This window comes from Rana temporaria, chromosome 8, assembly GCF_905171775.1.
Source record: "Rana temporaria chromosome 8, aRanTem1.1, whole genome shotgun sequence".
In the NCBI taxonomy this organism is placed as follows: Eukaryota; Metazoa; Chordata; class Amphibia; order Anura; family Ranidae; genus Rana; species Rana temporaria.
Window position 1 is genome coordinate 189,413,620 of NC_053496.1, and position 14,640 is coordinate 189,428,259.

Below are 14,640 nucleotides of genomic sequence, written 5' to 3' on the forward strand. Positions count from 1 at the left end.
GATGGGTGGTACTGATAGGCACTGATGAGGAGGCACCAATATGCCACACTGATGGGCACTGATATGCGGCATTGATAGGCGTCACTGATATGCGGCATTGATAGGTGGCACTGGTGGGCACTGATCAGCGGCACTGGTGGGCGGTGCTGACGAGCAGGCACTGAAAGGCTGCACTGACTGGCATCACTTTTGGGCAACGATTGGTGGCACTGCTGGGGCTTTCCCGTTATCAAGGCACTGATGATCAGTGCCCTGATTACCTGCCCAGGTCTCCCCTGCGAGGAAATGCCACAGATAGGCACTCTTAGCCGCACACTCTGTCAGTGTGAGGCAAGGAGTGCCGATTCACGGCACTTCCATATTTAGATGTGAGTGGCAGTGATTGGACACAGTCGGTCACATGGTTAAAGAGCCGTGGCCACAGGTCTTTACAGAGATCGGGGTCGCACCATGTCCTAGCAACACAGGATCACCCCCACGGACGCGCAACAGCGTCTGCTCTGGGGCGCCGTCATGTGACGTCCTCTTAGCTACCCTATCCCACCCAGACAACAATCCAAGACTCGTACAATCTGGATGATTGGGAACCCGGTGCTGGTAGATCCGTATAACAACCTCAACCAACCTCCTCCAGAAGAGTCTTAGCTACCCCATCCCACCCAGACAACAATCCAAGACTCGTACAATCTGGATGACCGGGAACCCGGTGCTGGTAGATCCGTATAACAACCTCAACCAACCTCCTCCAGAAGAGTCTTAGCTACCCCATCCCACCCAGACAACAATCCAAGACTCGTACAATCTGGATGATCAGGAACCCGGTGCTGGTAGATCCGTATAACAACCTCAACCAACCTCCTCCAGAAGAGTCTTAGCTACCCCATCCCACCCAGACAACAATCCAAGACTCGTACAATCTGGATGATCAGGAACCCGGTGCTGGTAGATCCGTATAACAACCTCAACCAACCTCCTCCAGAAGAGTCTTAGCTACCCCATTCCACCCAAACAATCCAAGACTCGTACAATCTGGATGATCGGGAACCCGGTGCTGGTAGATCCGTATAACAACCTCAACCAACCTCCTCCAGAAGAGTCTTAGCTACCCCATCCCACCCAGACAACAATCCAAGACTCGTACAATCTGGATGACCGGGAACCCGGTGCTGGTAGATCCATTTATAACAATTATAAACCCAAACGTAGTACATTGGGGAATAAATTGGTGGGCTCCAAAACTGGAGCAAATTCTATTTATTGATTATGTAATAAATAACGATATGCGAGTTAGGAGTGGAAGTAGATATTAGATATATATATTTTGATTTATGCAGTGTAAAATGATATACATTCACATATTATTACTTCTATAATATCGTCTTACCTCCTCGTCTGTCTCAGCAACGTCTCTTCTCTACTTCCTTCCGACTCACCTCTCACCTGGAAATTCCTATTTATAACTAACATCACTTCCTGTCTGTAACTGACATCACTTCCTGACAAAAATGAACCATAGAGACTTCCTGTGTGTGTGTAAGTTCTTTTCAATATTAGTGAGATTTCCACCTTGTGCCGATGATAGGGACTGCAGTCCTTGACGGGCCTTGTTCTACATCAAACTGCGACCCGGGGACGAGATGCAGCCCTTTGCTTGCTTTTATCTGGCCCTTTGGGTACTATTTAATCCACTTATACCAACAACGGGGCATAACTCCCTCCCCAAGACTTGTGTGATGGTGTCCTTTGATGTAAATTTCGTGATCATTAAACATCATTTGAATTTCTATCGATGTGCAGCCATTTCTTCTTCTACTCATATATCCATGAAGGCAGGCCAGGGCTAACACTTGACTGGAGTTCCTATCAGGCACAAACCAATTCACCTGGAGCGGTGAGTTCTTCATTCCTGCCTTGTTCCCCTCACTGACACCAATGAAGGGGGTACGTTTCCTCCCACTGACACCAACAATGGGGCTCAATTCCTCCTAATGACACAAACAATGGGGCCCAATGACATTAATGATGGGGCACAATTCGTCTCAAGGACACCAACAATGGAGCCCAATGACATCAACAATGGGGCACAATTCCTCCCACTTACACCAATAATGGGGCGCAATTACCCTCACTGAAACAAACAAGGGGGCATCGCTTCTTGGCCTTTTGGCTAAGATCAAGTGTAGTATCTGTTCTTATCAGTTGCCAGAGAAGGCTCCAATGCTACTCCCAAACTTAGGGAGGGCGGAGTCAAATCCAATGGTGTCATTGCACCCGGAAGGGCGGTTTCGGTAGGGATTCATGCCTGTTGCACCCTAACAGACGTTGGGGGCCAGCCATGGTCAAATCTGAGCCATCCGGAAGGGTGCTCCTGGTGAGGATGGGTGCTGCATCGGGTCTTCCCTTTTGGCTGGGTCTTTTCTGGCTTTCTGGCTGGTGTTGGTGTGGGTGCTGTCCCTGTTCGCGATCTGGTGGAGGAGCTGGTACCACCCTTTGAGGTTGGGGTAGGGCCATGCAAATCTGCCAGATTGGGGGGCCGATAAGGGCTAGTATCAGTGGAGGCGTCTCTCCCTGAGAAAACCTGGAAGGGCTCTCTATCTGAAGGGGACGGAGGGCTGCACTGATCCGGTGGGGGGGTCGGATATGGAACTAAAAAGCCTATGATGTATGTGCCCCTGGAGTGGCAGTCCAGGGGTGCCGTATAATCACTGTGAGTGGGGGTCACTGCACCATGACACGCTTTTTTAGCACCTGCCTCCTGGGCTGGGCCCGGAGGAATTTTTTACTCCTGGCCACTTTTCACTCTCCTCTCCTTCATTTCATCCAGATGGACCAAGTGTTTGTACCCTTGTCCCCGTCTGGAGCCTAACGACCCAGGGGATTCAGGGCAAGGCCCTCTGATTTTAGAGGGCTTGTGTACACCTATTGCACGTTTTTGTTGTGTTGTGCACATTTTTTTGGTACCGGGTGAAGTTTTTGAGTGCGTATCACACGCCGTGGGCTTTCGAAAGAAAAAAAGAAACAAACAATGAGGCATTATTTTTTTTTCCCATTGACATCGGGACATTTTCTACTCCCACTGACCACAATCCGGCCCTCCTAAGGTCTGAAGGACAGTAAACTGGACCTTTTTTTTTTAAAGCGTATTTTTTTGTGCGTGTACTCGAGAGAGGAGCTGGACTGCAGGAGTTGGGAGTAGGCAGGCCTCCTCCAGAGGCAATCTGCCACCTTTCTCCATGCCCCAGGTGGCAATGGCGGGTGTGTGAGGGGGTCCTCCCACACAGCCCACCCTGCTCCGCTTTGAAGCCCAACGGGGCAGAGGGACTCCCTATAAGGGAGTGAGAGGATCTAGCCCGCTCAACCAGCCCCGTTAGTCCTTTGCCTCTCTTTTTAGAGACCGTGTGGTCAAAGTGCGTGCATGTTAACCCAATTTCGAGTGCGTGTAAGTGTGGTGGTTTTTGTGGGAGGGGGGTGGGCGTACTAAGTGCAGGCTTACCTCGCATAGCACACCCACCGGGAGCTGGGCTGAGACCACCAAACTCAAATCACATGTAGCCGAGACCGGGATACGAACCCCTAGCTGCAGAGGTGAATGGCCTGTCAGCGCAGTGCCAATCACGTTGAGCCACCGCAGCTCCCTAACTGGACCTTTGTTTAGAAAATTTGGAGACCCCTGTTCTATATCTTATCACTCCGGATCACATTTCAGTTAACCCCTCGAGTGTCTGGATATTTTTCTCCCCAGTTTCCCCTTGAGTTCATCCCAGAGCATTTTTTTTCTTTTATAAATCATTTTTTTATTGAGGTTTTAAGAGAAATACAGTTACTACATACTCGAAATGACGCAACCCGCGCAGGGGAGGTCACTCGTGACAACTTACAATCTACAATGAAAATGAAAAACAATAAAAAAAAAAACACAATTTAGTGGTCCATAGCATAAATGTTGAAGATATCAGAGCATACCCCACCCCCCGGTTTTAAGTTCCATCGGGAAGGTTAACTGAAGACAGGGAATCCGGCTCAGGCCTTATTATGTATCTGTTTGAGAGTATTGAAGCTGAAGTCCAGGAATTCAGAAACTTGGCAAAAAGTGCAGGCACACCATGAGTTGGGTCCAATTAGGTGCATGTCACCTCTGGGACTTATCTCCATTACTTATATGAGACAGGTTTATTGTATACACTCTGGCTGTGAGAGGAGAGAAGCACACAGAACAGCTATCCCCACCCCTCCTCTCTGCTACCCATTCACAGAAGCCTTTGTACTTTAGTTCACATAATACAAAGGCTTTTGTGAATGGGCATAAGAAGGGGAAAAACATTAAGGCCTGGTTAACACTGGTGCGACATACGCTCCAACTTTGGAAGCACCTGTCACATGATGTGTACAAATCAATGGTTCCCTGTGAGAGCCGTCCTAACTGGTCCGAAAACAAGTCGGTCTGACTTTGAAAAAGTTTCCTGCACTACTTTGGTCTGAGTTGGGTCCGTTTTCAGCTCATTCAGTATCATTGAAGTCGGATCCTCGTCCTAACCATCCGACTTGTCTAGATGGTGGAAAAAAACCTCGGCCCTCCAGCTGTATTGAAACTACAAGTCCCATGAGACATTGCAAGACCCTGACAATATCAGGCTTGACTCCTAGAGGCTGAGGCATGAAGAGATTTGTGGTTTCACCACAGCTGGAGTGCCGAGGTTGCCTATCCCTGGGCTAAGTGGTTAGAACTGGGGTCATGGGTTTGGATCCCACCCATGGCACTACCTGCCTGGAGATTGCATGTTCTCCTTGTGCTTGTGTGGGTTTCCTCCCACACTACAAAGACATGCTGTCAAAATTGGTCCTAGTATGTTTATGTATGAACGTGAGTCAGGGACCTTAGATTGTAAGTTCTTTAAGGGGAAGGAAATGATGTGAATGTGCAGTATATGAATAAAGCGCTTCATAAATTGACGGCGCTATATAAGTACCTGTAATAAATATATGACACTCTGGCTGTGAGAGGCGAGAAGGACACAGCGAAGCTATGCCCTTCTCCGACCCATTCACAGAAGCCTTTTTTTTATTTTATGAATGTCTTCACATAATACAAAGGCTTCTGTGAATGGGCAGAAGGAAGGGTGGGCATAACAGTTCCAGTGACTCTGTGAGACCACAGTGAGCAGTGTTGGAGCTCTGTAAGCTATCTTCCTGGAGCTTTCTTTGCTCTTGAAGGAACAGAGACCACAGTGAGCATGCCTTCCTTACCTTCTCCGGCCCATTCACAGAAGCCTTTTTTTTATTTTACGAATGACTTCACATAATACAAAGGCTTCTGTGAATGGGCAGAAGGAGGGGTGGGCATAGCAGTTCCAGAAACTCTGTGAGACCACAGTGAGCAGCGTTGGAGCTCCATAAGATATCTTCCTGGAGCACAGTAAACCTGTCAGATGCGAATAATAGAGATAAGTCTACGAAGCAGCCGGCACCTCGTTAGACTTAACTCATGTTATGCCTGTGGTTTTTACAAAGTAGCCGAGTTCCTGGAATTCAGCTTTAAGGGGCTGGATCCATAGTCGTTGATGGCTCTTCTAGCCACTTCATCTAGGCATTGGTGAGTTTTTCCTCCATTTTGAAAACAAGACTTGGGCAGGGTCTAGGCTAAGATTAAGTTCCGATCTCCACAGTTTGGTAATCAAATGAGAATTGGTCCTGGGATCGATGGTGATGGGGCATCAAAGAATCTGGTTGGCTCTCCCGCCAGAATATGAGGCTGTATTTCATGTTATTATCTCGGAGATTCTTCTGAACCTCTGTGAAGGATCTACTCTACCCGGGGAAGAGCGAGATCTTGGCATCTCGGAAAATAAGACATGGGCAGGTTCTAGGCTAGGATCAAGTTCCGATCTCCATAGTTTAGTAAATCGGATGAGAAAGGATCTTGGGATCGGTGGTGATGGGGCATCAAAGAATCTGGTTGGCTCTCCCTCCAGAATATGGAGTCGGCTGGAATATATGATGCTCTATTTCATGCCATTATCTCGGAGATTCTTATGAAACTCTGTGAAGGATCTACTCTACCCGGGAAGAGCGAGATCTTGGCATCTCGGAAAATAAGACTTGGGCAGGTTCTAGGCTAGGATCAAGTTCCGATCTCCATAGTTTAGTAAATCGGATGAGAAAGGGTCTTGGGATCGGTGGTGATGGGGCATCAAAGAATCTGGTTGGCTCTCCCTCCAGAATATGGAGTCGGCTGGAATATATGATACTCTATTTCATGCCATTATCTCGGAGATTCTTCTGAAACTCTGTGAAGTATCTACTCTACCCGGGGAAGAGCGAGATCTTGGCATTTCAAAAACAAGACTTGGGCAGGTTCTAGGCTAAGATCAAGTTCCGATCTCCACAGTTTGGTAATCAAATGAGAATTGGTCCTGGGATCGATGGTGATGGGGCATCAAAGACTCTGGTTGGCTCTCCCTCCAGAATGAGGCTGTATTTCATGTCATTATCTCTGAGATTCTTCTGAAACTCTGTGAAGTATCTACTCTAACCGGGAAGATCAAGATCTTGGCATTTCAAAAACAAGACTTGGGCAGGTTCTAGGCTGGGATCAAGTTCCGATCTCCATAGTTTAGTAAATCGGATGAGAATTGGTCCTGGGATCGACGGTGATGGGGCATCAAAGAATCTGGTTGACTCTCCCTCCAGAATGAAGCTGTATTTCATGCCAATATCTCGAAGATTCTTCTGAACCTCTGTGAAGGATCTACTCTACCCAGGGAAGATCGAGATCTTGGCATTTCGAAAACAAGACTTGGGCAGGTTCTAGGCTAAGATCAAGTTCCGATCTCCATAGTTTAGTAATCACATGAGAAAGGGTGTTGGGATCGGTGGTGGTGGGGGAACACGATGTGTACGCTAGGTATCAGATCCTGACCACGACTCAACCCCCCCCCCCACCCGTCGTGTCATTAATTAGATGTTGAAGGAAATGTACATTTTTCAGGTAGGTTATTCTCCGCACTCTGAACAGGTTCGCGCTTGTGCGTTCTCTCGTGTACGTTAAGTTTTCCTCTATGAGAGAAACCTTTCCCGCACCCTGAACAATGAAAACGATAATCCCCCGTGTGAACGCTCATGTGCATAACAAGCTCATTTTTCCGGGTGAAGGATTTCTCGCACCCTGGACAGTAGAACCGCTTTTTCCCAGTGTGGACTTTCATGTCATTAGTTGGTGTGACTTTCATGTCATTAGTCGGTGTGACTTTCATGTCATTAGTTGGAGTGACTTTCATGTCATTAGTTGGAGTGACTTTCATGTCATTAGTTGGTGTGACTTTCATGTCATTAGTCGGTGTGACTTTCATGTCATTAGTTGGAGTGACTTTCATGTCATTTGTTGGTGTGACTTTCATGTCATTAGTTGGTGTGACTTTCATGTCATTAGTTGGTGTGACTTTCATGTCATTAGTTGGAGTGACTTTCATGTCATTAGTTGGAGTGACTTTCATGCCATTAGTCGGTGTGACTTTCATGTCATTAGTTGGAGTGACTTTCATGTCATTTGTTGGTGTGACTTTCATGTCATTCGTTGGTGTGACTTTCATGTCATTAGTCGGTGTGACTTTCATGTCATTAGTTGAAGTGACTTTCATGTCATTAGTTGGTGTGACTTTCATGTCATTAGTTGGTGTGACTTTCATGTCATTAGTTGGTGTGACTTTCATGTCATTAGTTGGTGTGACTTTCATGTCATTAGTTGGTGTGACTTTCATGCCATTAGTCAAGTTCCCTTGTTGCGTGAAGCCCTTGTGAGTTCTCTCGTGTACGTGAAGTTTTCCCTTATGAGAGAAACCTTTCCCGCACACTGTGCACGAAAAAGGGTGATCCCCCGTGTGATCGTTCAGGTGCATAACAAATTCACTTTTCCGTTTGAAGGATTTTTCACACTCGGGGCAGGAGTACGGCTTCTCCTGAGTGTGGACTTTCATGTGATTACCGAGGTTCCCGTGCCGTGTGAAACCTTTCCCGCACTCTGGGCATGAAAACGGCAGCTCGCCGGTGTGACTTCTCTGGTGGATGATAAGTTCTGACATTACTACGAATCCTTTCTGGCATTGGGGACATGAAAAGGGTCGTAGACCGGTGTGACTTCTCTGGTGGACAATAAGACGGGATTTACTTGCACACACTTTCCCGCACTCCGAGCAGGGAAAGATCTCCTTACCGGCGTGGCCTCTCTGGTGTAAGGTAAACTCAGATAGAGTATCAAAAGAAATCCCGCACTCCGAACATGAATGGGAACTTTTCAACATTTGAATTTTCTGATGGATGCAAAGACCACCATTCTGATTGGAGCTCTCGCCGCAGTCTGGACAGGGAGGCAAGTTATCATCTGCGTGGGTCTTCATGTGTCTGATGAGTCTATACTTTCCAGAAAAACATTTTCCGCACTTTGTACAAGTATCCAGCTTTTCCCCGGTGTGGGTCCTCAGGTGTTCCTTGAGTCTATCCCTCCGTGAAAAACATTTCCCGCACTCTTTACAGGGAAAAAACTCACCGGTGTGAATTTTCATGTGTCTTCGCAGATTACGTTTCACTTCAAATTCTCGACCGCACTCCGGGCATGAATAAGTCTCTACTCCCTGAGATTCTGTTTTGGATCCATATTCTTCTCCATCATAATCAGAGGAATCCTGAGACCCCTCTGAGGAAATCACAACATCACATTCATCTGTTAGAAAGAAATATTATTATATATCATCAAACAAACATATTTTAATTGTTCACAACGGTGCAACATAGATCTGAGGAACAGAGGAGGACCTTTCATATGGTGTACAGTATCTCCTCCTCATTTGTTGGGAACATGACGTTATATTGGGGGAATGGAGGAGGACCTTTCATATGGTGTACAGTATCTCCTCCTCATTTGTTGGGAACATGACGTTATATTGGAGGAATGGAGGAGGACCTTTCATATGGTGGACAGTATCTCTTCCTCATTTGTTGGGAACATGACGTTATATTGGAGGAATGGAGGAGGACCTTTCATATGGTGTACAGTATCTCTTCCTCATTTGTTGGGAACATGACGTTATATTGGAGGAATGGAGGAGGACCTTTCATATGGTGTACAGTATCTCCTCCTCATTTGTTGGGAACATGACGTTATATTGGAGGAATGGAGGAGGACCTTTAATATGGTGTACAGTATCTCCTCCTCATTTGTTGGGAACATGACGTTATATTGGAGGAATGGAGGAGGACCTTTCATATGATGTACAGTATCTCCTCCTCATTTGTTGGGAACATGACGTTATATTGGAGGAATGGAGGAGGACCTTTCATATGGTGTACAGTATCTCCCCCTCATTTGTTGGGAACATGACGTTATATTGAGGAACGGAAGAGGACCTTTCATATGATGTACAGTATCTCCTCCTCATTTGTTGGGAACATGACGTTATATTGGGGGAATGGAGGAGGACCTTTCATATGGTGTACAGTATCTCCTCCTCATTTGTTGGGAACATGACGTTATATTGGAGGAATGGAGGAGGACCTTTCATATGGTGTACAGTATCTCCCCCTCATTTGTTGGGAACATGACGTTATATTGAGGAACGGAGGAGGACCTTTCATATGATGTACAGTATCTCCTCCTCATTTGTTGGGAACATGACGTTATATTGGGGGAATGGAGGAGGACCTTTCATATGGTGTACAGTATCTCCCCCTCATTTGTTGGGAACATGACGTTATATTGGAGGAATGGAGGAGGACCTTTCATATGGTGTACAGTATCTCCTCCTCATTTGTTGGGAACATGACGTTATATTGGAGGAATGGAGGAGGACCTTTCATATGGTGTACAGTATCTCCTCCTCATTTGTTGGGAACATGACGTTATATTGAGGAATGGAGATGGACCTTTCATATGGTGTACAGTATCTCCCCCTCATTTGTTGGGAACATGACGTTATATTGGAGGAATGGAGGAGGACCTTTCATATGATGTACAGTATCTCCTCCTCATTTGTTGGGAACATGACGTTATATTGGGGGAATGGAGGAGGACCTTTCATATGGTGTACAGTATCTCCTCCTCATTTGTTGGGAACATGACGTTATATTGGAGGAATGGAGGAGGACCTTTCATATGGTGTACAGTATCTCCTCCTCATTTGTTGGGAACATGACGTTATATTGGGGGAATGGAGATGGACCTTTCATATGGTGTACAGTATCTCCCCCTCATTTGTTGGGATCATGACGTTATATTGGAGGAATGGAGATGGACCTTTCATATGGTGTACAGTATCTCCTCCTCATTTGTTGGGAACATAACGTTATATTGGGGGAATGGAGGAGGACCTTTCATATGGTGTACAGTATCTCCTCCTCATTTGTTGGGAACATGACGTTATATTGGGGGAATGGAGGAGGACCTTTCATATGGTGTACAGTATCTCCTCCTCATTTGTTGGGAACATGACGTTATATTGGAGGAATGGAGGAGGACCTTTCATATGATGTACAGTATCTCTTCCTCATTTGTTGGGAACATGACGTTATATTGGAGGAATGGAGGAGGACCTTTCATATGGTGTACAGTATCTCTTCCTCATTTGTTGGGAACATGACGTTATATTGGAGGAATGGAGGAGGACCTTTCATATGGTGTACAGTATCTCCTCCTCATTTGTTGGGAACATGACGTTATATTGGAGGAATGGAGGAGGACCTTTAATATGGTGTACAGTATCTCCTCCTCATTTGTTGGGAACATGACGTTATATTGGAGGAATGGAGGAGGACCTTTCATATGATGTACAGTATCTCCTCCTCATTTGTTGGGAACATGACGTTATATTGGAGGAATGGAGGAGGACCTTTCATATGGTGTACAGTATCTCCCCCTCATTTGTTGGGAACATGACGTTATATTGAGGAACGGAAGAGGACCTTTCATATGATGTACAGTATCTCCTCCTCATTTGTTGGGAACATGACGTTATATTGGGGGAATGGAGGAGGACCTTTCATATGGTGTACAGTATCTCCTCCTCATTTGTTGGGAACATGACGTTATATTGGAGGAATGGAGGAGGACCTTTCATATGGTGTACAGTATCTCCCCCTCATTTGTTGGGAACATGACGTTATATTGAGGAACGGAGGAGGACCTTTCATATGATGTACAGTATCTCCTCCTCATTTGTTGGGAACATGACGTTATATTGGGGGAATGGAGGAGGACCTTTCATATGGTGTACAGTATCTCCCCCTCATTTGTTGGGAACATGACGTTATATTGAGGAATGGAGGAGGACCTTTCATATGGTGTACAGTATCTCCTCCTCATTTGTTGGGAACATGACGTTATATTGGAGGAATGGAGGAGGACCTTTCATATGGTGTACAGTATCTCCTCCTCATTTGTTGGGAACATGACGTTATATTGGAGGAATGGAGGAGGACCTTTCATATGGTGTACAGTATCTCCCCCTCATTTGTTGGGAACATGACGTTATATTGGAGGAATGGAGGAGGACCTTTCATATGGTGTACAGTATCTCCTCCTCATTTGTTGGGAACATGACGTTATATTGGAGGAATGGAGATGGACCTTTCATATGATGTACAGTATCTCCTCCTCATTTGTTGAGAACATGACGTTATATTGGGGGAATGGAGGAGGACCTTTCATATGGTGTACAGTATCTCCTCCTCATTTGTTGGGAACATGACGTTATATTGGAGGAATGGAGGAGGACCTTTCATATGGTGTACAGTATCTCCTCCTCATTTGTTGGGAACATAACGTTATATTGAGGAATGGGGATGGACCTTTCATATGGTGTACAGTATCTCCTCCTCATTTGTTGGGAACATGACGTTATATTGGGGGAATGGAGATGGACCTTTCATATGGTGTACAGTATCTCCCCCTCATTTGTTGGGATCATGACGTTATATTGGAGGAATGGAGATGGACCTTTCATATGGTGTACAGTATCTCCTCCTCATTTGTTGGGAACATAACGTTATATTGAGGAATGGGGATGGACCTTTCATATGGTGTACAGTATCTCCTCCTCATTTGTTGGGAACATGACGTTATATTGGGGGAATGGAGGAGGACCTTTCATATGGTGTACAGTATCTCCTCCTCATTTGTTGGGAACATGACGTTATATTGAGGAATGGAGATGGACCTTTCATATGGTGTACAGTATCTCCTCCTCATTTGTTGGGAACATGACGTTATATTGGAGGAATGGAGGAGGACCTTTCATATGGTGTACAGTATCTCCTCCTCATTTGTTGGGATCATGACGTTATATTGGAGGAATGGAGGAGGACCTTTCATATGGTGTACAGTATCTCCTCCTCATTTGTTGGGAACATGACGTTATATTGGAGGAATGGAGGAGGACCTTTCATATGGTGTACAGTATCTCCTCCTCATTTGTTGGGAACATGACGTTATATTGAGGAATGGAGCTGGACCTTTCATATGGTGTACAGTATCTCCTCCTCATTTGTTGGGAACATGACGTTATATTGGGGGAATGGAGGAGGACCTTTCATATGGTGTACAGTATCTCCTCCTCATTTGTTGGGAACATGACGTTATATTGGAGGAATGGAGGAGGACCTTTCATATGGTGTACAGTATCTCCCCCTCATTTGTTGGGAACATGACGTTATATTGGAGGAATGGAGGAGGACCTTTCATATGGTGTACAGTATCTCCCCCTCATTTGTTGGGAACATGACGTTATATTGGAGGAATGGAGGAGGACCTTTCATATGGTGTACAGTATCTCCTCCTCATTTGTTGGGAACATGACGTTATATTGGAGGAATGGAGGAGGACCTTTCATATGGTGTACAGTATCTCCTCCTCATTTGTTGGGAACATGACGTTATATTGAGGAATGGAGATGGACCTTTCATATGGTGTACAGTATCTCCTCCTCATTTGTTGGGAACATGACGTTATATTGGAGGAATGGGGATGGACCTTTCATATGGTGTACAGTATCTCCTCCTCATTTGTTGGGAACATGACGTTATATTGGGGGAATGGAGATGGACCTTTCATATGGAAACTATTTTATCATTGCTGAGGGTCTAAAAACGTACAATCCATATAGCCAGGGTTCTGTTAATAATTACCTGGATAGGTCTATTTCTTATATTCGATTCACTACAACTTGTAAAAGACTTTTAAAAATGATTCAGTCTAATAGAGGACAGATCGTCCTGAAATGAACAAGATTAACAAGGAATAAAAGTGAAGTAAATATACTCCTCTTACACGGTGATGTGAGGGGCGGCTGATTGTCCAATACGACGTCCTTGTAGAGATCTTTGTGTCCTTGTAAATAATCCATGACACCATGCTTCTCATCCTCCTCTTCTTTAACAATAGTATTGTAATTCGCAAGGTTTCCACTCTGAAATTATAATAAAACGTTCATTGTAATAAACATATTTCTGTATAAATCAGGATTACCAATAATTGTCAATCATCTACCTGATGATGGTGGGGGATAATGTGACCATCCTGTGTGGAATCCCAGGAATAGAGAGGGTAAACTGGACATCTTTCTGGTGGGTTTCTGTAGCTGGATGACTCCACCATGGTGTCCTGGTACAGATCTTTGTGTTCTTCCTCCATCACCCCATCCTCATCATCCTCCTCTTTTATCTCTTTTTTAACCTCAACTTTAGAATCTCTCAGGTCTCCACTCTGAATATAGAATAAAAATGACATCAATGGTAACAATGCAGATAATGTACAGATCCTAATGATACTATCAGTGATTGTTCCTCATCTACCTGATGATGGTGGGGGATGGTGTGACCTCCCTGTGTGGAATCCCGGGAATCCTGAGGACGGGGACATCTCTCTGGTGGGTTCCCATTACTGGATCCATCTGTAGGAAACACACACACTGACTGAATACATTGTTTCTATGTGTTTATCAGATGATGGGGGATCTAGGTGGAGCCTCCGTACTGCTCTCTCCTTTACAATAAAGTCTCCTCTTACCCGGTGATGTGAGGGGCGGCTGATTCTCCATCATGACGTCCTTGTAGAGATCCTTATGTCCTTCTAAATACTCCCACTCCTCCATGGAGAAATAGACAGTGACATCCTGACACCTTATAGGAACCTGACACACACAATGATACAGTCACCATCCAGACACACCCCTTGTCTGTTACTGGATAATGTCCCAGAATCCTCCTCACCTCTCCTGTCAGCAGCTCCATCATCTTCTTGGTGACTTCTAGAATCTTCTCCATGTTGTGTCTCTCAGGTTTTAGGGAGTCACATGGAGGCACTGTGATGGTCATGTGATCACCTGACTTCACAAGAGGAAATCTCTGTATTGGAGAACCAATAGGAATATCATGTTAGATTCCCAGAATCCTCCTCACCTCTCCGGTCAGGTCTGTATTATTATTAGAGATAAGAGTGGTGTCATGTGACCTCCCAGAATCCTCCTCACCTCTCCGGTCAGGTCTGTATTATTAATAGAGATAAGAGTGATGTCATGTGACCTCCCAGAATCCTCCTCACCTCTCCGGTCAGGTCTGTATTATTAATAGAGATAAGAGTGATGTCATGTGACCTCCCAG

General features: G+C 45.4%; 1 protein-coding gene and 1 non-coding gene across 3 annotated transcripts; one reads left to right on the forward strand and one right to left on the reverse strand.

Annotated features, from left to right (window-relative positions):
* The first annotated feature begins 2,147 nt into the window (after positions 1-2,147).
* LOC120912500 lies at positions 2,148-2,338 on the forward strand. Its single transcript, XR_005743092.1, has one exon. It is a non-coding gene; the product is annotated as a U2 spliceosomal RNA (small nuclear RNA).
* Positions 2,339-3,760: 1,422 nt separating this feature from the next.
* On the reverse strand, positions 3,761-13,677 carry LOC120909750 (zinc finger protein 2-like). 2 transcript variants are annotated; one of them, XM_040321479.1, is made up of 4 exons: positions 13,529-13,677; positions 13,310-13,448; positions 7,299-8,713; positions 3,761-7,202 (listed from the first exon to the last, which is right to left on the reverse strand). In XM_040321479.1, exons 1-4 carry the CDS (start codon positions 13,670-13,672, stop codon positions 6,951-6,953), a joined length of 1,950 nt encoding a protein of 649 aa, XP_040177413.1. In that variant the 5' UTR covers positions 13,673-13,677; the 3' UTR covers positions 3,761-6,950. The 2 variants fall into 2 exon arrangements, with proteins under 2 accessions (XP_040177413.1, XP_040177412.1); XM_040321478.1 differs by having other exon boundaries at positions 3,761-8,713.
* Between the last annotated feature and the right edge of the window lie 963 nt (positions 13,678-14,640).

What these genes read in the sequence shown, in the direction of transcription:
- LOC120909750 (XM_040321478.1), bottom strand. Translation starts at nt 13,672, where the DNA reads ATGGAGGAAGAACACAAAGATCTGTACCAGGACACCATGGTGGAGTCA. An exon ending in TTATCCCCCACCATCATCAG is followed by an intron (nt 13,449 to 13,528) that starts GTAGATGATTGA and finishes TTATAATTTCAG; the next exon opens with AGTGGAAACCTTGCGAATTA. An exon ending in GCCGCCCCTCACATCACCGT is followed by an intron (nt 8,714 to 13,309) that starts GTAAGAGGAGTA and finishes TCTTTCTAACAG; the next exon opens with ATGAATGTGATGTTGTGATT.